This window comes from Pristiophorus japonicus, chromosome 17 (assembly GCF_044704955.1).
Source record: "Pristiophorus japonicus isolate sPriJap1 chromosome 17, sPriJap1.hap1, whole genome shotgun sequence".
Taxonomy (NCBI): domain Eukaryota; kingdom Metazoa; phylum Chordata; class Chondrichthyes; family Pristiophoridae; genus Pristiophorus; species Pristiophorus japonicus.
This window is the reverse complement of record NC_091993.1, coordinates 99,388,744-99,415,558: the sequence shown is the minus strand read 5'-3', so window position 1 is coordinate 99,415,558 and position 26,815 is coordinate 99,388,744. Positions and strand designations below refer to the sequence as shown.

At 44.9% G+C, this 26,815-nt stretch overlaps 1 protein-coding gene across 3 annotated transcripts in view; it reads left to right on the top strand.

Annotated features, from left to right (window-relative positions):
* The window catches only part of LOC139227872 (TBC1 domain family member 22B-like), a 498,740-nt gene that overhangs the window by 140,127 nt on the left and 331,798 nt on the right, over positions 1-26,815 (top strand). For all 3 annotated transcript variants that reach the window (XM_070858968.1, XM_070858967.1, XM_070858966.1), the window contains 2 exons: positions 23,772-23,900; positions 26,218-26,283. In XM_070858968.1, the coding sequence (XP_070715069.1) occupies positions 23,772-23,900; positions 26,218-26,283 (195 nt within the window). The remainder of the gene's footprint in view (positions 1-23,771; positions 23,901-26,217; positions 26,284-26,815) is intronic.

Genomic DNA, 26,815 nt, shown 5'->3' with positions numbered 1-26,815 from the left:
ACAGATTTAGCTCAGTTAACTTAGTCAGCTGATTAAGATTTGGTATTCTCGAGTTTTTCCACTGCTTCAGTCCCTTTCAGATTGGTGTCGTCCATGATAGTGTAATGAAGTCATACTTTGACGTGAAAATGTAGCGGAATTGATATTAAAAAGAGGATTTGGCAATATAATTTAAGTTGAGTGCTTAATGCGAGTGCTCACGTTAAGCCAAACGCACCATAGAAGTTCCTTATAGAGATGAGAATATGCTGAAAACACGTGTAGGACTAAAATTCAGTGCAGATTACCAATAACCAGAATTATTCTGTCATAATGCGTTGATTGCAGGTAGAAGGATTTAAGCTTTACATACTGTACCAGTGCCATAGAATCCAATATTGAAAGCCAAGGCTTTGGCAATAATTCACACATTAAACCTCCTCACCATATATCTGCTTCATGCCACCTGGAATAAAGAGGAGAAGCCTCACAATCAAACCAGCACCACCCTCCTATTCATGTATCCTCATTATCAAACTTGTTTTTCTTGTTCCTCCATCATCATCATAGACAGTCCTTCGGAATCGAGGAAGACTTGCTTCTACTCCTGAAGTGAGTTCTTTGGTGGCTGAACAGTCCAATACAAGAGTCACAGACTCTGTCACAGGTGGGACAGATAGTCGTTGAGAGAAGGGGTGGGTGGGACTGGTTTGCCACACGCTCTTTCCGCTGCCTGCGCTTGATTTGTGCACGCTCTCGGCGACGAGACTCGAGGGCTCAGCGCCCTCCCGGATGCACTTTCTCCACTTAGGGCGGTCTTTGGCCGGGGACTCCCAGATGTCAGTGGGGATGTCGCACTTTATTAGGGAGACTTTGAGGGTGTCCTTGTAACGTTTCCGTTGCCCACCTTTGGTTCCTCCACCTACTGCTTATCACCGTGGTGTTGCCCTCTTACTATCTCCGTCTAGGGCATTTGGCAGGGGTGTACAGACTGCTGCTTGTTCTACTGCTATCTGAGCCATGGCACAAGAGCACAAATTCATTCATGGGATGGATGCTTTAAATAAGTATGAAGACTACCGATATATAGTTCACAGCTTCTGGCACATATACATCCTTCATCAGAAAGTGTCGAGATAAAAATGCTGCCTCATTACCTGCAAAAATCAAAATCCTTTTAACTGTGCCATGGGGCTTTAACAGTGCCTGCTTCTTTAATGGTGCTTTAAGGCCCAAGATGCATCGAGATTTCTTCCTGTTTTCATGGCTGCAGCTAATGCACCCTCAAGTGTGCTCAGCTGACCAAGTTTGTGCTTCTGTGTGCTCTTCACCAATTGATCTTAGGCCGTACTGGGAAAAGAAGTTTGGCCATAGTAAATGAATTAATTAAACCAAAATCTGAAGACGTTGAGGGCAAATGTTAGAAATTAGGGGTGCCTAAAAATGTATATGGTTATATAAATAATACTGTGTTAAATAATTGTATGTTTTTGCTTGAGACAAGTAAGAGGTTAATGTATAAGTTGTATCTTACTGAAAATGTGTAAGTTATGGTTTCCTGGAAAACTTGTATTCGAGTTTGTGACAAAGGATTTTTAGTTAGTTAGATTGGATGATGCATAACATTCCACAAAGGGGCCCACAGCATGAACTTGCCTGCCAGTTACTTGTCAAGGTTGTATGTTTTTGCTGTAGAACTACTGTGTTGTATTCCGTCCTAAACTCCGATTAAATCCAACATATTCACCACTTGATCCTGATTACTTGAAAGACCAGAAATAGGTTAATCTCGCCACACACTGGGATCCCCAATTTTAAACCTCTGCTCGAATGTCATAGCTGAGTTTTGAAGCTCGCCCTGTGGGTATCTGGGTGTAAATCTATATCCCACCACTCTGGGGTACAGGCTGTTGCTGGAGGACAACTTAAGAGGGTCATTCTTTTGGGCTGGATCCATAACCTGACCCATCACACTTGCGTCTACAGGTCATAAGTGCATGGATGAGAGCTCCAGCAACAGATGGGTTGAGGCAGTGGTGGAGATGGGCAATGTCTTTGTGGTGAAGAGGATATGGGATCAGAAACTCGATTGAGGGCTGTATAGGACACTGAGGTTGCAAGTAGTCAACCTTGGCAGGGTGATGAAATTGGTGGCAAGGGTACGATGGGGCTGACAACTTGCTTTTGATCTTCTAAGTATTAACTGGACAGAATTGTAACATCTAAGACTGGATGTTGGACAAATAATCTGACAACACAAAGGCAGTGGAGGAGTTGAGAGAAAAGATGGAGAGAAAGAGCTGTATGTTATCAGCATGTATGTGGAAGCTGACCCCATGTCTGGATGATGCTGCCAAGTAGCAGCATGTACTTGAAGAGGAGGAGGACAGATCCTTGGGGGACTTGGGAGGTAATCGTGTGGAAGTGGGTAAAGAAGTTATTACTAGAGATTGGATAGGCAAGAGTGGAACTAATCTGGACAGTGGAGGAGAGGTGTTGGAGGAGGATGTTTAATTGACTGTCTAAGGTTGTAGAGAAGTCCAAGAGGATGTTGGAAGTGGGGCGGGGAGGGGGAAAGATAATGCACCATTACAACAGGCACAGAGGATCTTATTTGTGACTTTGATTATGGTCATTTTGGTGTTGCGATAGGATGCAAACTTGAATGGACAGTCAAACGTGGATTTTACAGGTAAGATAAACGTGGATTTGCAGGCCACAACGCATTCAAAGGCTTTGGAGAGGAAAGGGAAGTTGGGAATGGGATAGTATATTACAATGACAGAGGTCGAGCGTGGGTATTTTGAGGAGGAGGAGGGGCTAATGGTGTTTTTGAAAGGGAGGCAACAGTGACTGAGAAGAGAGCACCATTTATAATTTCAGCGAGCATGGGGGCCGGGAAGGGAGGTTGGGTGGTTAACATTTTTATGGGAATTGAGTTAAGGGAGCTTGAGGTGGCTTTCATGATTGAGATGAGTTGGATATGGCATGAGGAGAGATGGAAGAGGTATTGGAGGGTTAAGGCCTAGGACTGCTGAGCCTGTGGGAAAGTTTGGCCTGATGGGCAAGGGGTGGGTTTGGGGTTGGGGCGCAGATGCCATCATTAGTGTTATCTTAATGGATGGTCTCATTCTTGGTGACAAAGAATTCCACTTGTTATTGTAAGTGAGGGTGGAGAAAGTCAGGATGACCCTTTTAAGGAGATGGTTGATCGTGGAGAAACGAGGCTGAAGTGCACTAGATATGCTCAAGTCCAGGCACTTGGAAGTGAGAGAGGGAGGATGGGGGCTATATGAGGGAGAATGACCTGGAGACGAGGTAAGAAAACAGTTGAACAAGTTGACAACTGCCAAGGTATTGTGATGAATAGAGGACCATTGGGAGTTGTAAGTGACTTGGTGGTGAATTTTTTTCAAAGGCAATGCAGAAGAAAGTGGTATTGAAGAGATAGGGAGATGTGGGTGGTGAAGGACACAAGGAACTTGCCAGAGATGGCCTTATCAGTGATCAAAACCATGCGAGTAGAGAGGCCATGGGAGATGGCAAGGTCGATGGGGTGGTCATGAATATGGTTAAGTACTTCATCCTGTTGTATAGCTCCAGATATTTTTCTCAAGTTTGGTAGAATAAAATCTGTAATTGCATTATTAGATGTTTTTTTACAGTTCAAGTGGATGTAGCATAAAAATAGCATGTCTTTCATGTAGCTTTACTCAAATCTTAGTGACTACACTGAATACATTCACCTCAACAGAGCTGATGCCTAGTGTGAGCAGGCTGTCATGTTAGCTTTGTGCCATGACTCAAACCTATGACCGTAGTTGTATGAGACAAGGGTAATACTATACATGAAACCAAATAATCATAGAATAGTAAAGATTACTTGATGTATATTACTTAATATATAAAGATTACCATATAGTGTAGATCTTGTATAATATATTCTGCAGTCTCTTAGCCAATTGGTAATTCTTCTATTACATTCCTGTTAACGGCTATGGGAGATTAAATCTTCCTTGTTCATCCAAAAAAAAACTTTCCTGAGCTTGTTAGTAGTTTTGCCCATTTCTGTTCCTGCCTCTAATGCATTGTAAATTTCTAGTGCAGATGGTGCAATGGGCTGCATCAGATTATATAAGTAGGTGTTGTATCATTCTGCTTTCAAAAAGCCAGCCTTCAGAAGTATAATCAATAAGGGTTTTAGTAGTGACAAGCGAAGGCCAGTAAAGTATTCAGTGCTTTGATTAGAACAGCGTGAGTTAACACGTTCCAAATTCATCCCCAGACTGGAAGATTTATTTGACACGAAGATGAAGCAGTATCGCAAGGGAAAAAGGTGTGCAGTGTGCATGAAACACAAACAGCCTTGCTGGTGCAGTTGAGCTTTCTGCCAGCATGAGTTCCAACCACTATAGCATGATTATCTTGACAAGGTCAACTTGTATATGAGTACATGTCGTTAAACACATACAAACACATGCAGAGTTGCTGCAATGAGTTTGAAATGTTCATTCTGCTTTTTTGTGGGCCCTTTTGCTTAATTGCTGAATAATTTTGCTTCTATTTTAGCCAGTTTACACAGTTAATTCCAGTTCCTTTGCAGATGTGTAAATTCTTGTGAAATCATTTCTTACCCGTTTGAAGTTGTTAAATAAAACTCTTACTTTATATAATGGAAGTGTCTTCAATTGCACTTTGCTTGAGCAGCAAGGTGACATTTAAAAGGAGAGAACTGCTTTTATGCCAGTTCCTGTGTTTGGCTTGTCGAAAAATCTGTTCTTTGAAGGAAAAGAGAATGTGGCAGCACGAATTGTCAGAACGTAAAGTACTTTGCAAGATCCTATTTCTCAGATTAGCGTATTCCACTGAGGATTCTGTAATCACAATGCATTGATATCTAAATACTGTATATTTTTACGTAATCATGCCGGTGTGACATGTGGCATTTCCCCCGAGGTATAAAGATAAATCTGTTTGAAACATGCAGCGTCAGCCAGTTGCCATTCTGTTTTCACACTGGAACTGGGACTAATATTTGGAGGGGGGGAATTGGAATTGTAAGGTTATTTCACATCTAAGCAATTCTCTACAAACCTTTGTCTGAGTGCAAAGGATTGGTACATTGGGCCCAAATTTGGCCTTCCGTTTTTTTCGACGCACCTCCGAGCCCCCGACGACATTTTACCTCAGAAGCAGCGGCAAAAAAAAATTCGTCCGACCATGGCCGATTCTAAGGCCATCTGTGGAGCATGCGTGGCACAGAAGAAAGATAGGGGGGGACGGAGTAGGTCCCGGGACTGAAAACAGTGCCGGGACCTCTGCACATGCGCGCATGTGCAGTAGCTCCTGGTAGGCCATTTCGGCAAACGCACGCTGCAGGCTGTGTGGGAGAGGCTGAAGCACGCCTTCCCTATCCCGGGCCGAGTGGCCTGCCACACACTTTGATATCGAAGGATCGCAGACCGGTGCGAGCATTGACTTGGTGCAGAGCCAGGATAGCAAGGAGAATTCACAGGACACTGACTAGGAGAGCATTGACAGCCAAAAGTGCCCATTGTGTGAGGTCGTCTTCCTGCACAACCTGGAGGACTTTGATTTCGAGCAGCATGTTGTGAAGCACTTTGTTTACGAGTGTCCAGTGTGCCAAAGGACCTTTCCAGAGAACAGACAAGTTGCCTATGAAGACCATGTGCAGTCCCATTTTATGGAGGCCAACTGAGGAGCAAACAACAAACCAGTTTGAGTTCTACTTTATAAAGATGCCGCCGAGACCAGCCTTTCCCCACCCCGCCCCCCCCCCCCCCCCCCCCCCCAACCTGTTTCATCTTTTCCTGCATCTGTGTGTACTTTTAGTCCCATTGCCATCAAAACCTTTCTCCACACCTTTATTACTCCTGGACTTAATTTCTCTATTGCATTCCTTGCTGTCCTGTCAACATATCATATCCCTAAACTCCAAATTGCCCCGAACACCAAATCATCCCCAACTGTACTGCACATATCTTGACTTGCGCTATGTCCCATTTGCCCGTCACCTCTGTCCTGGTTAGCCTGCACTGGTTCTCTGTCTCCAAACTCATTGAGTTTTAAATCATTCCTCCTCATCTATAAATCAATCCATAACTCATCCTTGTACCACCGCCACAATTTTCTCTAGCCTCGCTTCCCCTGCCTTTTCTCTAGCATTCTGTGAATCTTCCAGTATTCTGGCATCCTGTACATCCCCCATCCAACTTCAGCTGCCTTAGCCCATCAAGTCTGGGAGGTCACTACCTATACGATCAGGACTGATTTGGCATATCTGGTGCTTATTTCAAGGATGGCTTAGGCAGTGCAGTAGCTCCTGGCAGGCCGTTTCGGCAAATGCGTGCTGCAGGCTGTGCGGGAGGGGCCGAAGCACCCCGTCCTGAGCCCTCCCTCATCGGCGGCCCACTGTGTTTCCTAAGATAGGAGTTCTATTTTTTTATTTGTTATTTACTGATTGATTTTGGTGCTTTAGGTGCAGGGTTCCTTCTATTTTATTTGTTAATTAATTGCTTATTACTTTTTGTGCTTTGTTTGGTGCTTGGTGGTGCTTTAAATGTAGTTACTTGCGCCGATTCCTTAACTGTAAGTAAGGTCTTTCTGTGTCGACAAAAATGGACACATGCACTGCCCTAAGTTAGTTTAGTACAACTTTTTTCTGGCCAAATTGGCATAAATGGTGCAAGTGGCTGGGAAAAAAAACTGACCTAACAAAAAACCTAACTAACTCACTTACACTGGCGCAAATTAAATGGCCATATTTGCAACTAAAAAGATACACCAGAAAAATCAAGTTACACTAGAAAAAACGGTGCAACTCATGGGGAAGTTTGGGCCCATAAGTGCTAGTCCCATTGTGCCTTTAGTATGTGGCTCGGGCAGTCCTCAGTCCCCTTTTATTAACTGCTTTTATTGGCACCTGGTAGTCAAATTGATACCTGCATTAGCACTGCAGTGTTCCAAGCATCCTGAAGATGCGGGCCTCGGGACTCTTAACAAAAGTTATTTTGCATGTGGAACTTCAACAAATTAGGAAAAATGTTGCATTATTTACTTAAGTGTGGTCCTGCCCTTTTTTTCCCACATAGAGTTCCTTTCTAGTTTACGTCTTATTTCGCCTTCTGCATGAGTGGCTTTTGCTATAGATATTACACTGTTCTTGCTAATGTATAGTGTCTGAATGCTGCCTGACCTGGGTCAGTAAACTGAGGCTGTGCCCAGGAATGAGTCTTATAAAGAGCAGGGAGTAAGGGAAATTACTTTCAATTTCTTAAACTTGTGTTGTGCCTCCCACCTGCCGCAAACTTCAACTCATCCAAAACTTTGCTGCCCATATCCTAACTCGCACCAAGTCTCATTCATCCAGCTTGCTGACCTACATTGGCTCCCAGTCTGCTAACGCGTTGAATTTAAATTTCTCATCCTTGTGGTCAAACCCCTCCGTGATCTTGCCCTTCCCTATCTTTGTAACCTCCTCCAGTCCTACAACCCTCTGAAATCTCAGTGTTCCTCCAATTCTGGCCTCTTGCACATAGCCAATTTCCATCGTCTCACCATTGGCGATCATGCCTTCTGCTGCCTCGGCCTAAATTCTGGGGTTCCCTCCCGAAACCTTTCTGCATTTCTACCTCCATGTCCTCCTTTAGGGTGCTCCTTAAAACCTTTGACCAAGCCTTTGGCCACCTGACCATATCTTTACATGGCTTGCTATTAAGTTTTGTTTGATTACACTCTTGTCAAGCGCCATGGGACGTTTTATTATGGTAAAGGCGTTATATAAATGCAAGTTGTTGTTGTGTCCTTTTCCTAATGGGATGATGATTTCAATCTGTATGCAAGGGTTGAAATTTCCAAAACGGATGTTGAATGTCTGTAAATATGTACAGGTTGAACCTCCCATATCCGGCACCCTCGGGACCTGGCCTGTCCCGAACGAGGGATTTTGCCGGATGAGGAGAGATCACGTGTTTGGGGTGGACTGCGCCTTTAAGTGCTGTTGCTGGGGTAAGTATGTGTGTGCGCCGATTGGCTGGACCGACCGACCGTCAGTCAGTCAGTCAGTGTGCAGGGGGCTGAGAAGAGTCGGCAGGCCCCGAAGAGTCAGCCCGACCCCCCGGAGGGAGCGCTGTGAGGAGGAGCGGCCGGCCCGAGGAATGTGGCTGCGGGAATTCCAGCAGGGCGACGAGGAGGAGGCAGCCGATCAAGGAGAAAGATTATATTGGTGAGTAGGATTTTGATGGGTCGCATTCTGCACATACTCCACCCGGCAGCCGGGAGTGGTTCCGGACGAGGGGTGGTGCCGGATAAGGGAGTCCTATTTTGTGCACATATAATACATACATTTAACATGTTTTGAAATTATTGGCCCTGAATCCGTAGGGGATCTGTAAGTTCTGGGTTTAGGCATGCAAAGCGCATGTGCCTAAACCAGGACCTTGCGATCTATCCTCTTGACAGATCGCATGCATCCGAAGGTAAAGAGCCTAAGGCCTGCTTTTATCAATGTAAGACTTTTAAAGGACAGAAAAAAATACTTTTTTTCAATAATTTAAACATGTAAAATCCTATAATAAGGTAAGTTTATTTTTAGAGCCTTTAAAATATGTAAATTTATTTTTCAAAAAATTACATTTTTGTTTTAATTAATTCAATTCCATTTTGATTTAAAAACAAAATCACATATAAAACCAATTATTTTAAATGCTTGTATGTTTTTGGGGTATTTTCATTCATACTTACGGTGAGTTCTGTATATGAGCTCACCATAAGTATGAATGGGGATCCCCCTACTTGAATTGGTTGGGCCGGTCCATATGATCCCAGGGAAATGTATGCATCACACACATCGCTGGGATATGTGGGCCTCTACACAGTCCTTTGCATAGAGGCCTCGGACCACAAGTCTCTCTACCTCCGGAACCTCCAGGTAAGATTTTTCAGGCCGGTGGCATCCGCTCGAGGGAAGCCTCCGACCCCAATTTCCGGGCCAATAGCAAAGCATTTTAAAAAGCAGTCTCGTTTGGCCAGTTTTATTGTGCAATTTTTAAAATTACATTTGAAATGGTTATTTCATGTGTAAGTTCAGGTTTAACCATCAGCACGTATTTAGCCACGTATTTTCTAAGTATACACAGAACGAACACAATTTCAAGTCTTGCACAAATAAAGATCTACAATTCTGTGTGAATGCCAGTTCAACTTGTCTTTATCCAGTGGCCGCATTGGTGGCTGCCAGAATTGATGAATAATACATCCTAGCCTTGTGAAATCCATTACTTTTATTAGCTGAAATGAGTGGGAATGTGAAGGTTCACAAATTTGCTCTATCAGCCAGAAATATTATGGAGTGACCATGCTGTATTAAATCAATACTATGACAGGCTTGCTGTCCAGTTAATCTTTATTTGTACAGATTGTTTGTTGTCAGGGTTGACCCCTGATGAATTGTCTGGCCATATTGTTGAGGCTAAATGGTTAGATCTTTGTTGATATGGGAAAATGTGGTCATCAGTCATGTTCTTGTCAATTGTATTTTTAGCATGCCTCTTGCTGAGGAGTGGACCATATGCATGATTGCATAGTCTATTACAAACAGTGATCCTGTAAGAAATTTGGATGCTTGTGCAAACCCATGTATGATTGTGATTTTAGGCAATATGGTGCATTTTCCAGGCTAGAAGTATCCAGTTGCCAGTCAAATATGGACAGTGTGGTTAATTATTTGGTAGCTTTAGATTGGTGGAGCCAAGCTTTCTTTCAGATCCTTTACAAAAGTAAATACGGAGTTACAAAAGATTACCGTCCCTATTCCTGAGCAGGTAAGAATGGAGAGGGATTGACTGAAATTTCTGTAATGAAATTTATTTTGTCAACCAAAGATTAATCTGAGGGGAAAAGACCACCTGTAGTATGTGGAATTCATTTACTAACCGTCTTTAAAGACAAAGGTTTGGGGTGGTGTCGGGCGTCCAGGTTTGTCATATAAAAGTAGAACACTAAAGAAATCTAGGCCCCTATTTTCTACTTGCTGGATTTTTGGCGCCCACACATGTTAAAGTATGATTTTTGTGTACGTTTGCGCCAGAAAAAAAACTTGGGACTTCAGCCAAAGAAATACTTGAATTTGTCGCAGCGCTCTCCGAAGTTAGTCTGGAAGGGGCGGAGCTTCAAGTCTGCGCTAAAAACTCACTTGGCATGTGCGAAAAGCTGAAGTTGCCAGGGCAGCCAGAGAAGCTGAAGCCCGCTCCCCTGAAAGGACTGCTACCCCATTGCTGCCGAAAAGACCACAAAGGACCCGTGGCCACCTGGCTGAACCCTTCTGGCTGGATCTGCTACCACCGCTCCCCCCCACACACGCACACACCCTCCTTTTGGCCCGGGATTGCAGCGGGTCCAGCTGGGGAGGAGCACACCGCCACCGCCACCAATTTAACTTTGCAATGTGTTTTGAAAGTAACTGCCCGTCGACGAGCTTGCTGCTCCTTCTCACTCTCTCCCCCTCTTCTTCAACTCACTGTGCATGCGCAGGTGACCCCTGACCCTCGAAATCGCGGGTAAAGCGCTTCTGTGGAAAAAAAACTTAAAAAAAATATCGCTCATGTGCTGTTCAGTGCCGCACCGTCCATCAAAGACAAAGTTGATCTGGATCGACTACTCGCTTACATGCCACCCACTGGTATAACGGCGAAAAAAAATCGACTGATTTTGTCCTCTTCAGTCTCGGCGGCATGCCGGCGGTTTGAAATGGGCGAACCTTATGCAACGACCAATTTCAGGACCATTAAGCGTTTGCAATGCCAAAGTTACGGAAATATCGACTTTCCTAAGCAGCTGGCCTAATTAGTAAAACCGTATTCTACTCCATCCATTGGATTGGCACTGGAGCAATGTTTGTTTTGTTTAGGGAAAATTACACACATTATTTGACTATTTATTTAGTTTTTATAGTCAATTTGAATTTTAAGAAGTCACAAGTAGTATTTGGATCTTATTAATCTTGGCATTGTTGCCATAGTTAGTCAAACTGTAATCTTTAGTTGGCATTCAGTTCTGCAGTGATATTTGGATTGACTTCAAAAATAATAGACTAGAAGGACTTGAGTTTCCATTTGTTTGTGCCGTTTTTTTTGGCACAATTCCCTCGATGTTGTAACCGGTTCAAAAGATTGCAGAATTTTAAGCGCAAACTGCATTCAATGTAACTTGAGTTTCTGCGATTTCTTGCACTAGTTTCAGAAACATCGGACCCAAGTTTCAGGCCGCGCCTAGAACGGCGCAGCCCCGACCACAAAGTGCGCCTAAAAAAAACTTACAAATTCTCCGGCTCCCTGCAGGTCGTTTGCAGCTCAGCGCGGCGCAACACGAGCTGTAGGGGGCGGAGCCAGGTCCCTGTGCTGAAAACATGTGCAGTAGCTCCAGGCGCCCAAAACTGTGTGGGAGAGGCCAGAAGTACACAGCCCCTAGCCCTGGCCGAATGGTCTCACTGGGGCTGCATGCATAAGGCTGCCTCCCACGCCCAGCTCCTGCTTCCTCCCGACCCGACCCGACTCGACTCCCGCTTCCCCCCCCCCCCCCCCCCCGCCCCCGGACCCGACCCGCGCTCCCCCCCCCCCCCCACCCGACCCGATCTGCGCTCCCAACCGCCCCTCCCCCGGACCCGACTCAACCCGCTCGCTCGACCCCGGACCCGACCCGACCCAAGGCCACCTACCTGTAAATCTGGTGCTGGGGACGGGCCCTGCCTGAAGTCTTGGGCCCGGCCCGGCCCGTTCAGCCTTCCCCCCCCTCCCCCCTTCATCCCACCCTCCCCCCTTCTTCCCCCCCCTCCCCCCTTCTTCCCCCCCCTCCCCCCTTCTTCCCCCCCTCCCCCCTTCTTCCACCCCCTCCCCCTTCTTCCCCCCCTCTCCTTTGCCCCCCTCTCCTTTGCCCCCCTCTCCTTTCCCCCCCTCTCCTTTCCCCCCCTCTCCTTCCCCCCCCTCTCCTTCCCCCCCTCTCCTTTCCCCCCCCCTCTCCTTTCCCCCCCCCTCTCCTTTCCCCCCCCCTCTCCTTTCCCCCCCTCTCCTTCCCCCCCTCTACTTCCCCCCCCTCTCCTTCCCCCCCTCTCCTTCCCCCCCTCTACTTCCCCCCCTCCCCTTCTCCTTTCCCCCCTCCTCTTCTCCTTTCCCCCCTCCCCTTCTCCTTTCCCCCCTCCCCTTCTCCTTTCCCCCCTCCCCTTCTCCTTTCCCCCCTCCCCTTCTCCTTTCCCCCCTCCCCTTCTCCTTTCCCCCCTCCCCTTCTCCTTTCCCCCTCCCCTTCTCCTTTCCCCCCTCCCCTTCTCCTTTCCCCCCTCCCCTTCTCCTTTCCCCCCTCCCCTTCTCCTTTCCCCCCTCCCCTTCTCCTTTCCCCCCTCCCCTTCTCCTTTCCCCCCTCCCCTTCTCCTTTCCCCCCTCCCCTTCTCCTTTCCCCCCTCCCCTTCTCCTCCCCCCTCCCCTTCTCCTCCTCCCTCCCCTTCTCCTCCTCCCTCCCCTTCTCCTCCCCCCTCCCCTTCTCCTCCCCCCTCCCCTTCTCCTCCCCCCTCCCCTTCTCCTCCCCCCTCCCCTTCTCCTCCCCCCTCCCCTTCTCCTCCCCCCCTCCCCTTCTCCTCCCCCCCTCCCCTTCTCCTCCCCCCCTCCCCTTCTCCTCCCCTCCCCTTCTCCTCCCTCCCTCCCCTTCTCCTCCCCCCCTCCCCTTCTCCCCCCCTCCCCTTCTCCTCCCCCCCTCCCCTTCTCCTCCCCCCCTTCCCCTTCTCCCCCCTTCCCTTTCTCACCCCCCATTTCCCCTTCTCCTCTCCCCCCTTCCCCTCTCCCCCCTTCCCCTTCTCCTCTCCCCCCTTCCCCTTCTCCTCTCCCCCTTTCCCCTTCTACCCCCCTTTCCCCTTCTACCCCCCTTTCCCCTTCTACCCCCCTTTCCCCTTCTACCCCCCTTTCCCCTTCTACCCCCCTTTCCCCTTCTACCCCCCTTTCCCCTTCTACCCCCCTTTCCCCTTCTACCCCCCTTTCCCCTTCTACCCCCCTTTCCCCTTCTACCCCCTTTCCCCTTCTACCCCCCTTTCCCCTTCTACCCCCCTTTCCCCTTCTACCCCTCTTCCCCTTCTCCCCCTCTTCCCCTTCTCCCTTCCCCTTCTCCTCCCCCCTTCCCCTTCCCCTTCTCCTCCCCCCCTTCCCCTTCTCCTCCCCCCCTTCCCCTTCTCCTCCCCCCCTTCCCCTTCTCCTCCCCCCCTTCCCCTTCTCCTCCCCCCCTTCCCCTTCTCCTCCCCCCCTTCCCCTTCCCCTTCTCCTCTCCCCTCCTCCCCCTCCCCTGGCTGTCAGAAACACAGACACTGACGGACAGAGAGTGAGAGAGACACACAGACAGACAGAGAGATAGAGACTTTGACAGAGACACACTGGGGGGGGGGGGTGGCATCCCAGCATGCTGTTGGAGGGCTCCCGGTGCTGCAGTCGGTAAGTAGAAAATGTTTTATTTATTGATTTAAAAAAAAATTATTTCTTTTTAATTTTTTTTGATTGATTTATTGGTTGATTTATTGATGTTTTTAGCATTTATTATTGATGATGGCTCTTTATTTGTAAAACTGAAGTGTTTAATGTTTGTAAACTTCCCTTTAAACCCTCCCCCCCCTCCCCATTCCCTACGCCTGATTTGTAACCTACGCCTGATTTTCTAAAGTGTAGACAAGGTTTTTTTGAGTGTACAAAAATCTTCACTTACTCCATTCCAAGTTAGTTTGGAGTAAGTTTTCACTGCCGAAACTTTGAAAACAGGCGTAAGTGGCCGGACACGCCCCCTTTTGAAAAAAACATTCTGTTCCAAAGTGAAACTGTTCTAACTGACTAGAACTGGAGCAAACTAAATGCCGAGAATTTGAATTTCTAAGATACTCCGTTCTAAACTAGTTGCTCCAAAAAATCAGGAGCAACTGAGGCCGAAACTTGGGCCCATCATGCTGGAACAAGGGCCACGCCCACAAAACTGCCCACGCCCCAGGATGAATTGATCACCATCGGGGATTTCCGCTAACTGCGCTCGTTTCAAAAAAACATGTTTTGAAACGTTGCCCGTTTATGGCAGATTTTAAGTTCGGCGATATGCAAATGTGTTTGGGGGAAAAAAAAACTTCTCAAAAATGGACGCCACTTGCGCCAGAATCGCCGTTTACATCCCAAGAGGAAACTCTACACCCCAAAAAATAACTTATTTCTGTTGCTTTCAACCTCCACGAGTCCATGGCACCAAATTACTGCAACCTCTAAAGATGGAGTGTTATTGGGCTCAAGTTTCGGCTCGAGTTGCTCCTGTTTTTTTGGAGCAACTAGTTTAGTATGGAGTATCTTAGAAATTGCAGTTCTTGGCATTTAGTTTGCTCCAATTCTAGTTAGTTAGAATAGTTTCATTTTAGAACTTTTTTTTTCAAAAGGGGGCGTTACCAGCCACTTACGCTTGTTTTGCAAGTTTAGTCAGCGAAAACTTACTCCAAACTAACTTAGAATGGAGTAAGTGTAGATTTTTGTATGCTCAGGAAAATCTTGTGTACACTTTATCAATTAGGCGCAGGCAACGAGAGATGGAGGGGAAGGGAAGTTAGAGGAAGTTAGGGGATTTAACAAAGCATTAAACACTTCACTTTTAGCCATAAAGATGCATAGAAACCATCATAATTTTTAAATAACAATAAATGAACATTAAATCAAGTAATAAAAATTAGAAGTCCTACCTTGCCGACCGGAGCACACAGTGGAATTGGCATATTTTGTAACTAGACGCTTATTAATTTAGGTGTTTATTAATTTGGTGCTCCTAGATTGCAAGATTCCACTTTTAGAATTCCAACCAGTCCGGAATAAAAGCAGGTCGTTTCTCTTCCAGTCTAGGCACGCTCCCCGCGGATGCGGTCTTGAAGTGTCATCTTACTTTTCCGAAATCTGTGGTTGTCAGAGAATGTTTAAAGGCATGGATCCCGAGTCCAGCTCAGATCGTCAATATCGGACAGGTCCCACATCTGAGCTTTTCAGTCACGAGTCAGTATCAGCCACTTACCTGGAGTGTTTTCTCACAGCCAGAACATAGTCTTGTTAAATGGGGCAAGCTGCGTCTGTCAACAGGAGTTGTGTGTGAGTTTCCTGCCCTGTTATTGATCATCATCCCAGCGATAATCGGTGTGGGTGTTTCTAGGAAGCCCGAGTCCCGATAACTATTTAAACACATCTTCAATTCCCAGGGAGCCTATTCGGCCAGGACTAGGGGCGGCTTGTTTCGGGCCCCTCCCACGCAACGTCGCAGAGATTCAGGCTGCGAGGATCTACTGCACATGCGCGCACACTCTAGCGCGCATGTGCAGAGGTCCTGGCACTGTTTTCAGTGCTGGGTCCTGGCTCTGCCCCCCACCCCTTGTGCTGTGCTACGCCGAGGCCGAAGACGTCCTGAGGGGCTCGGGGAATTAGAAGGCAACTTTTCGGCGCCCTTTTTATTCTGGAAAGTCAGGTGCGCTGTTTTTACAGGGGATGGAAACTTGGGCCCATTGTGCTTTGCAGGATTATGTAACCTGGTGTAAGAATTGAACTTAAAATGGTGGTTTATTTTTGTGGACTCAGAATTTTAAAAATGTATCGTCCAATATATTTAATCAAATTTCAGTAATCTTGCAACATTTTAACGTGGGTGTTGTGTTTTTTTCTCGCAGGCTACGTAGCCTGAGTATTGTATTGTTCCATAATTGTGTATTCTGTTTGCACAGCACGCAAGAATATTTAATTTTAATGAAGGTTAATGAAGTAGATGGGGTATTTTAATATTTTATCGTCCTCTGGAATATGTGTTTTACTCATTACCAGGTAGCATTGACTGCTGAATTGCAGTATATTTTCCAGAAGTATTTCTGCTCCAATTGTCCATTTCTGAGTTAAGATGTTATGATATTTTAAGAGCCTTAATATGATCGATCGCAGCAGGAGTTTGGGGGTGTGTGGGCAGATTAGTGAAGAGAAAGGTTCCAGTTATGATACTATTTTCTTTTCATATCACACTTGGGTATAGTAAGATTGGACAAAATTAAACAATGGATGGTGGACATCAGGAATTAGTGGATATGCTATTTATTTAGTAAGCAGTGTAATTTAAAAAAATACACCATGATGTATATCCCTCACTTCAACAATGTTGGATAATGAGTCTGATGTAAAATGTGCAGTTAATTATTTAATAAAAGTAAAAGGCAAAATACCGCAGATGCTTGAAATCTGCAACAAAGCAGAAAAAGATGGAAACACACAGCATGTCAACCAGCATCTGTAGACTGGTTGGGTGAGTTCTCTTCATCAGAACTGAAAGATAAGATGGACAGGAATATTAATATAATCAGAAAAAGGAGCAAAAGAAAAAAAAAAAATCAGTCGAATAATTTTACAGATTATCTCCGTAAAATAATACCACAGAATCATTGAAGCAATTATAAGACGTTAAAGGAATAAAGGACCAGTTAATGACTAAGTAAGAAAGAAAATTCAATAGATGGTCATGGCCCACCAACTCTGAAAAGAGGAAGAATATGTCAATAGGAGCACAGTGTTGGATTGGGGGAGACCCTTTATCAGATCACAGTGCTGGCGGGGTTGAGGGGAGAAGACGGGCTGCATATTCTGCTTTCAGGTCTGATGAAGGGTATGAAGAAACACAGATTGTCTGTCTGTGTTCTCAAGATTGTGTGTTTTCAGCTCTTGCTGTAATTATTTACTGGTCCCTCTTTCTGAGCACATTTAAAAAAAAATGCATAAATGCATAAAATGGGTATATAATGTAGTATTATTGATAATTGATTACAGTTACAAATTCATTGCTTTCACATTCATAAAAGCACAACCATATTCCACAATTTCTACCTATAGTTGTATATCATACCAGAATAAGCCTAGTAAAGACTGCAAGTGCACCTGATGTTGTTGAGTAGTGTTGAGAGTCTTCAATTCAGACCTGAAACCTCTGTGACTCCCATGTTTACGTAACACAACACAAGTCCCATTGGAAGGAGTCCTGTGATACTCATTGATAAAAGGGTGAAATCTAACTTCTTGAATTTACTTTTAACTGGAGACGGCAGCTCACAGTACCCAAGGTTACCGGATATGGTTGGGTCTTCAGAGAGTTTCCCCGCTTTATACTGGAATGTCATTGACTGTGGATCTATAGGCAGCGGTGCTAACATAGAAACATAGAAAATAGGTGCAGGAGTAGGCCATTCAGCCCTTCTAGCCTGCACCGCCATTCAATGAGCTCATGGCTGAACATGCAACTTCAGTACCCCCTTCCTGCTTTCTCGCCATACCCCTTGATCCTCCGAGTAGTAAGGACTTCATCTAACTCCCTTTTGAATATATTTAGTGAATTGGCCTCAACTACTTTCTGTGGTAGAGAATTCCACAGGTTCACCACTCTCTGGGTGAAGAAGTTTCTCCTCATCTCGGTCCTAAATGGCTTACCCCTTATCCTTAGACTGTGACCCCTGGTTCTGGACTTCCCCAACATTGGGAACATTCTTCCTGCATCTAACCTGTCTAAACCCGTCAGAATTTTAAACGTTTCTATGAGGTCCCCTCTCATTCTTCTGAACTCCAGTGAATACAAGCCCAGTTGATCCAGTCTTTCTTGATAGGTCAGTCCCACCATCCCGGGAATCAGTCTGGTGAATCTTCGCTGCACTCCCTCAATAGCAAGAATGTCCTTCCTCAAATTAGGAGACCAAAACTGTACACAATACTCCAGGTGTGGCCTCACCAAGGCCCTGTACAACTGTAGCAACACCTCCCTGCCCCTGTACTCAAATCCCCTCGCTATGAAGGCCAACATGCCATTTGCTTTCTTAACCGCCTGCTGTACCTGCATGCCAACCTTCAATGACTGATGTACCATGACACCCAGGTCTCTTTGCACCTCCCCTTTTCCTAATCTGTCACCATTCAGATAATAGTCTGTCTCTCTGTTTTTACCACCAAAGTGGATAACCTCACATTTATCCACATTATACTTCATCTGCCATGCATTTGCCCACTCACCTAACCTATCCAAGGCGCTCTGCAGCCTCATAGCATCCTCCTCGCAGCTCGCACTGCCACCCAACTTAGTGTCATCCGCAAATGTGGAGATACTACATTTAATCCCCTCGTCTAAATCATTAATGTACAATGTAAACAGCTGGGGCCCCAGCACAGAACCTTGCGGTACCCCACTAGTCACTGCCTGCCATTCTGAAAAGTACCCATTTACTCCTACTCTTTGCTTCCTGTTTGACAACCAGTTCTCAATCTACGTCAGCACACTACCCCCAATCCCATGTGCTTTAACTTTGCACATTAATCTCTTGTGTGGGACCTTGTCGAAAGCCTTCTGAAAGTCCAAATATACCACATCAACTGGTTCTCCCTTGTCCACTTTACTGGAAACATCCTCAAAAAATTCCAGAAGGTTTGTCAAGCATGATTTCCCTTTCACAAATCCATGCTGACTTGGACCTATCATGTCACCATTTTCCAAATGCCTGCTATGACATCCTTAATAATTGATTCCATCATTTTACCCACTACTGAGGTCAGGCTGACCGGTCTATAATTCCCTGTTTTCTCTCTCCCTCCTTTTTTAAAAAGTGGGGTTACATTGGCTACCCTCCACTCGATGGGAACTGATCCAGAGTCAATGGAATGTTGGAAAATGATTGTCAATGCATCCGCTATTTCCAAGGCCACCTCCTTAAGTACTCTGGGATGCAGTCCATCAGGCCCTGGGGATTTATCGGCCTTCAATCCCATCAATTTCCCCAACAAATTTCCCGACTAATAAAGATTTCCTTCAGTTCCCCCTCCTTACTAGACCCTCTGACCCCTTTTATATCCGGAAGGTTGTTTGTGTCCTCCTTAGTGAATACTGAACCAAAGTACTTGTTCAATTGGTCTGCCATTTCTTTGTTCCCCGTTATGACTTCCCCTGATTCTGACTGCAGGGGACCTACGTTTGTCTTTACTAACCTTTTTCTCTTTACATACCTATAGAAACTTTTGCAATCCGCCTTAATGTTCCCTGCAAGCTTCTTCTCGTACTCCATTTTCCCTGCCCTAATCAAACCCTTTGTCCTCCTCTGCTGAGTTCTAAATTTCATAACGTAACAGTCTCTTTAGAGTATTCTTAACTTTAAAAGAAACATCCCCTCCCCAGAAGAAAATACTGCCTGCTGCTGTGGAATTAAGATGTGGGTATTGTAGTCACCATATTGCCATATGGTTTATCCCAATACTCCAGCTTGTTGGACTACTCTTGGAGATTGATGACTTTTCAACCCATTCTTGATAGACTGATGGCTCTGCAGGCCGTGATCCTTACCAACGGATCCATCACAGACCCAATCCACATTCGGACCAGGGTCAAACAGGGCTGCGTCATTGCCCCAACCCTCTTCTCGATCTTTCTCGCCGCCATGCTCCACCTCACAGTCAATAAGCTCCCAGCTGGAGTGGAACTAAACTATAGAACCAGTGGGAGCCTGTTCAACCTGCGCCATCTCCAGGCCAGATCCAAGACCACCCCAACCTCTGTCTTCGAACTACAGTGCGCGGACAATGCCTGCATCTCCTCACATACAGAAGCTGCACTCCAGGATATAGTCGACGTATTTACTGAGGTGTACGAAAGCATGGGCCTCACGCTAAACATCCGTAAGACAAAGGTCCTCCATCAGCCTATCCTCACCGCTCAGCACTGCCCCCCAGTCATCAAGATCCACGGCGCGGCCCTGGACACCGTGGACCACTTCCCATATATCGGGAGCCTCCTATCAACAAGAACAGGCATCGACGACTAGATCCAATACCGCCTCCAGTGCTCCAGTGCAGCCGTTGGCCGCCTGAGGAAAAGAGTGTTTGAAGACCAGGCTTCAAACTGCCACCAAGCTTCATGGTCCATAAGGCTATTGTAATACCTGCCCTCCTGAATGGCTCAGAGACATGGACCATGTACAGTAGACACCTCAAGTTGCTGGAGAAATATCACCAACAATGTCTCCGCAAGATTCTACAAATCCCCTGGGAGGACAGGTGCACCAACATCAGCGTCCTCATTCAGGCTAACATCCCCAGCATTGAAGCACTGACCACACTCGATCAGCTCTGCTGGGCAGGCCACATAGTCCGCATGCCAGACACGAGACTCCCAAAGCAAGTGCTCTCCTCGGAGCTCCTTCACGGTAAACGAGCCAAAGCTGGACAGCGGAAACGCTACAAGGACACCCTCAAAGCTTCCCTGATAAAATGTGACATCCCCACTGACACCTGGGAGTCCCTGGCCCAAGACCGCCCTAAGTGGAGGAAGTGCATCCGAGAGGATGCTGAGCACCTCGGGTCTCAATGCCGAGAGCATGCAGAAATCAAGCGCAAACAGCAGAAAGAGCGTGCCGCAAACCAGTCCCACCCACTCCTTCCCTCAACAACGATCTGTCCCACCTGTGACAGAGTCTGTGGCTCTCGTATTGGACTGTTCAGCCACCAAAGAACTCACTTCAGGAGTGGAGGCAAGTCTTCCTCGATTCCGAGGGACTGCCTATGATGATGATGATGGCTATGAAAGTGGCATTTATTTGTCCTATTTAGTGAAGGCGATTATAGTAGACAAGGAGGCAGTCAGTTGCATATTATTAGTACATTTATATTTAAAATGGAATTACTGGAGTGGATAGGTTGACATGATCATCCTAATCATCATCCGTTTGGCCATTCAGTCAATTTGTAGATAAAATTTATTCTGTAAATTACATTCTGTTCAGAGTCTTCTGTGTTTGGCCTATTTTGTAATAATTTAAGGACTGACATGATAAAACAACCATGGTGAAGGTTATAAATTAGTGGATTTGTGCCCACATATGTGAAAACACTTATCCCCTATGTGTGCTTGGTGACGTTAAATTGTAGTGCTGGGTTTGGTGCCCGTTATAGCTGTGGAATCAGTCGAGGTGAAATTGGATTGTGCCAGCAAAGCGAAGCACACTCGCAGACTGTTTCAAATGACACCTGATTTACTTTTTCCTTTGAAGACCATGGAAAAGAAAATTTTGCACGGTGTAAAACGGGCTCTCGATTCGCTATGAATGCGCTTTGCGCTACTGGCGCAATCCAATCTCACCTCTATGTCCAGGCTACACCGTCACATTTGGTTGAATTAATAGCATTTACGGATTTAAGGGTTGTATTGCGCAGGTGCTTTTGTGGATTCATTTTGAATTGAGTAGCAGGTTTTTGAAGAAAACATGTAATTTAATGATCGAATGGAATTTGATTTATTTTAATGCTGATTATGCGTTGTTCAGTGTGCACATAGACCAACCCTGATATAATTTTCTATATGAAGCATTAAATAGATTTCTGTGCCATTTGGTGATGTTTCGGTCTGTTTACATCAACATTCATTAACAGTGGAATGTCTTGGGCACTGATTCAATTTTCATCTCAATGCAAGAATACAATTGCGTCAGTCGTGCATGGACGTTGTATCTTTGAATATTTTTGTGTTAGTCCTCAACGATGTATTTTATAAGAACATCAGGATTAAGTAGAAAAATCAATTTGTGCGTTCATAAATTGTAGGTGATCCTCTGTGGCATAGCTCATGGATAGTTTGGAGCATGGATGTGATGGTTAACTGTTATATTAGCCCGTCCCTTATAACGCAGTGACCACTGTTACATAAAGGGCTGGAATTTGCGGTGGGTAATACAGTAACGGCGACCTAGCAGCGTTCACCTCTATTACCTCTTTTGAAACTGACTGTAACTTAAGGATGTAGCACATGCGCATCTAAATACGCAAATCCTGAAGTTGCAGTCAGTCATTCACTGCTCCGACACTGGCTATGCTGTTGCCCCACCCCCCATAGGCAGTAATCAGTGAAACTAATGAAACTTGGGCTTTTCTGCGCTAACATCGCTGTTAAATACTCCATTAAATGTTAAGCCTTGTTGGATTAGGTGTAACTGGGGTTTTAACAGAATATTGACTGCTAAGCAAATGTTATGGCCCTGAAAACTCATTTTAATTTTGTGGCATGTCAAATTTCTCCATTATGATTAAAATTTACTGGCGATGATAAATGTATGGATGAGAGTTCTAGCAAAAGATGTGCTGAGACAATGGTGGAGGCGGGCCATGTTAGAGGTGGAAGTAGGCAGTTTTAGTGATCGAGAGGTATGGCGTCGGAAGATGGGCTTCGTGTTGAATAGGACGTTGAGGTTGCAAATAGTCCGATTCAACTGAGATAGTGGGTGGATAGAGGATAGGAATCAGTGGCATGGGTACAAAATTTGTGGCGAGGACCGAAGACAATAAATTCAGTTTTCCCAATGTTGGAGGCAATTGTGACTCATCTGAGACTGGATGCTAGTCATGCAGTCTGACAGCACAGCGGCTGGAGGTGTTGGGGTGGTCTTGGTGTTGAGGTTGAGAGATGTGGTAGGGAAGTAGAGCTGGATGTCATCAGCGTACATGTGGAAGCTGACTCCACATCTTTGGATGATGTCGTCAAATGGAAATGCTCTGGTTACAATCGGCTAGGTTTAAGAGTGGAATCAAGTCAGTCCAACTGAGCTGGACAATGGAGGAAAAATATTGGAGGAAGGTGGATTGTGTTCGATCATATCAAAGATTGCAGTGAGGATGAGTAGGGAAAATGCACCACAGTTATAGACTATGTCATTTATGCCTTTGTTTTGGGCTATTTCAGGTGAATAACTGAGGAGAGTTATGGGAAAGATGGGCACTGATTTGGGAAGTGACAATACAGACTTTGGAGAGGAAGGGGAGGTTGGAGGTGTGGTGGTAGGTTGAAAGGGCAGAGTGGTTCAAGTTGGATTTTTTGAGGAAGGAGTTGATTACATGGATTTTGAAAATGAGGGGGACTTTCTCTGAAGAGAGGGTTTACAATATCGGCTCGTTTGGGGCCAGGTAGAGAAGTTGAGTGGTCACTAGTTTAGTGGGATTAAGGTCAAAGGAGCAGAAAGTTGGTCTCATGAGAAGGTGTGCTTGGCGAGGGCATGAGGGCAGTTGGGAGAGAAATATGTAAATTCAGGGCTAGTGCAAGGTGGAGCCTGCGGGTGTCTAGCTTGGTGGACGAGGGAAATTGGGCATCTGAATGGATGGGCTCAACAATTATTGGATATGAGGGGGCAGGGGAGAGGGGTTAAGGAGATGGTTGGCAATGACGAAAGGAAGTTGGTGCTTATTTTGATTTTCCAGGATGATCCTGGAGAAGTGGGTGGTTTGCACCCCCTTTGACTTGAGGGAACGGTGATAAAAACAAAATATTTTTATTTTTATTGTTCGTGCAATCTGTTCGTTATACTGCAAGTATCTGTTTTCTAGAGACAATTTGGTTGGCTCCCGAAAAGCTCCTGTACCAGCTTATGACAAGTTTGAATGTTATGACTCAAACTTATCCCATTCCTTTGTATCGTATTCTGCCACACACAAAAAAATAGTTATTTAAATTGAGTGCTGGACTAGTTGTTTTGAATTTATTTGCATTCTTTGCTGTTTTAGACGGGCTGGTAGGCACCCCATGGGGATAGAGATGACTGTAATTGTGCAAGTGCAGTTTGGTCCTTTTCTGACTGCAACAGCTGTGCTGCAATATTTGGGTCAAGGTTATACAAGGACTCCATTTCACCCCTGTTCCATTCCCCTGTAATTTTTTTTGATGCCATCACAATTTTCTGTGTTTTTTCACAGGGTTATCTACCTGCAAATATGGAGAGAAGGGAGATTACTCTACAGCGAAAGCGGGAAGAGTATTTTGGGTTCATCGAACAATATTATGATTCCAGAAATGAAGAACATCACCAGGATACCTATCGACAGGTATTAAATACAGTTTCATTTGTAGCGTCTAACTGCTAATACTGTAGTTAGTGTTGTAATCAGTGGTTTTAGTGAAAGGAATTATATCTAACATTTTTTAAAAGCTGCTTAATTTAAATGATTGCTTGCCATAAATTTAGATATTTATTTTATTCTGTAGGAATTCTGCACTGCCTTAAATGCATTGCCCTACCTAGCTGAACACAGACAAAGTGACATGTTCTGACAGAGAGATTCCTATATTGCAGTGAGAATTCTGCCTTAAAGAAGAATGACAATTTAGGGAGAAGAACTTTTAACTGGAAGAAAATGAACATCTCACGAAAAATGTCTGACTTTTTTTTTACAAAACATTACTTTTGTTGCTGGCATCAAGAATCTCAAGCAGGACCCCTCTCTGCTCGGCTGTTCAGGCAGCTTCAATATTGGGAAGTGCTTGAGTGGCTCCATTGCAAGCAGAAGGGAACAAAATTTCAAAATGAGAGCTTCCTGAAGTCAAAAGACCCTAGAAAAGTATGTTACATATTGGAAAATTTGAATTTCTAGTCTGTTGTGATGATCTCAGGTCATATGGCTGTGGAGCAGCTTTCAGGACAGTTTCAAGTTGTACCTGCATAGTTTGTAATGCAGCTGCTTCCAATAATTGATGTCAATGCAGTGGCATGGCAGGGTGGATAATCATATTCAAGTTTCTTTATGAAGAAGCTTAAATTTATGATTGGGCATAAAGAAAATTAGAGAAATTTAAGTGAACGTATTTTCTTTCTTTAAAATGGAAAGAACATGCATTTATATAAATGCTTTTTTACAACCTTGGGACATCCCAAGGCAATTTACGTCCAATTAATTATTTTTGAAGTGTAGTCACTGTTATTTAGGCAAATGTGGCAGCCAATGTGGAAAGGATGGTCCCACTAATAGCTTTGAAATAAATGACCAGATAATCTATTTTTGGTAGTGTTGGTTTATGGACAGATGTTGACCAGGACACCAGGAGAACTCCCCTGCTCTTTCTTGAATGGTGTCATGGGATATTTTACCTCCTCCTGAGAGGGCAGATAACATCCTTGGTTTAACATCTCAACTGAAAGATGGCATCCTCCAACAGCACAGCATGCCTTCATTACTGCATTGAAGTGTCAGCCTAGATTATGTGCTCAAGTGCTGGAATGGGGATTGAACCCAGACCTTCTGCCTCAGATGTGCGAATGCTAACATTGAGCTGAGCTTTAAAAGAGAGAGCAGTATAAACAAGAAGTATTTTCCCTGGACGATTCTTCCGCTTTCCCTTGAAGTAACTATCTTCCTCCCGGAGTAATCTGTTGTTCAATGAAAAACACATCTTTTTGATTTAATTTAATTGAATAATTGTACTTTACTGGGCTTTATTTGAATGATTGTAGCTTTTTTGTCATGTTTTTATCTACGGTCTCCAGTTGTTCGATCAAATACATGTACTACAAGAAATAAAAACTTAAAATGATTCCCATTGTCAGACAAATAGTGATTTTGTTTTTTCAGCATCTTTGTTGTTTTCTATCAATTTATTTTTAAGCTATAAATTCTGATTGATTACTGAATAGGATATTGTAAGGGAACTGAATTAACATCTGTACAAAAGGTCATTTACCTACGGTGCCTGAAATTGGTAGACGTATCGCCCACTACCACCCGCGTACTGCCCAATCATGTAAAATTGGTCAAAAAACACTGACATACCGGCCGGCGGAAAATTCGACCGTGACATACTACTGCCCACCCATGCAGACCGGCGGGGGGGAGCTTCACTTCAGCATGCGCGTATGCACAATGCTAGAGCCGAAGATTCCCGAATCAAAAGGCCTCTCTGCCACACAGGCTGCACTCTGCTCCCTCCCTCCTGCCTGCTGCACTCCGCTCGGCTTACCGCCGAGAAAAATTCGATGAAATTCCTGCCCACTCACCCCAGCGGTACCAGGCGGTAAAAAATGACGCACCGCCCGTGAACCGCTGAAAAACACTGGGCCGTGTGTTTGACCAATTTCGGCCTCAGTGTTTTCAGTCGTGATCTCATTTCAACTGTGTTAATTTTGCACCCTTCTACTGTCCTTCACACTAGCATGTTCTGTGACTCCACAAAGCTGTTTACCTTTATGCCATACAATTTTAAACAAGTGTATTTTAAACAGGGATAGACAGGAAAAAATTAAAAGTTCATTTTTTTTTTTGAAGAAAGAACATTTTTGAATAGGGAAATCCTTTCAAGATAAAATACCACAAATAGTTAATCTTTTTGCTAAACTGCTTGAAATAATCTAATTTTTCCTTGTGTTCACAGATTCACATTGACATTCCCAGAACTAATCCCCTCATTCCTCTCTTTCAACAACCTTCTGTTCAAGAGGTGAGCAAACCCAATGCACGTTTCCGAGTGATATTGCTTGTTGCAAGATTAAAACGGGACCCCTAAAGTATCAGTTTTGATGTCGGTTGCACAATGAGGCTCTTTTTATTTTATTTGGAAGCCATGTAGTCTCACTGTTTTTTATATGCTGCACATTTTACTTAAGTAATACAAAATATATTTGTGAAATACATTAAAAGGTTAGAAATGCTTGTCATGGAAGACTCTTGTCTGTACTACCTGTGTTGGGATCAGGTGTAAGTTGTTGTGTGTACCTGTGTTGTCTTTTGCTTACTTTACACTAGGGTGTTAATTTGCCTCAAATTGTAGCACAGAAGAGCACAAACACACCGTATATTGGCTGTTTCATCTCCACTGAGACCCACACAAATAAATTGCTTGGTGTTGGTAAAGCATAGTGTTCACTCGACTATAATCTTATTTGTATTGAATAGTAAGCAGCTGATTGCGCACCTGTGAAAGCAGTGCATATCTTGACATGCATCAAAAAGCACCCTATTTATTTTCTGAG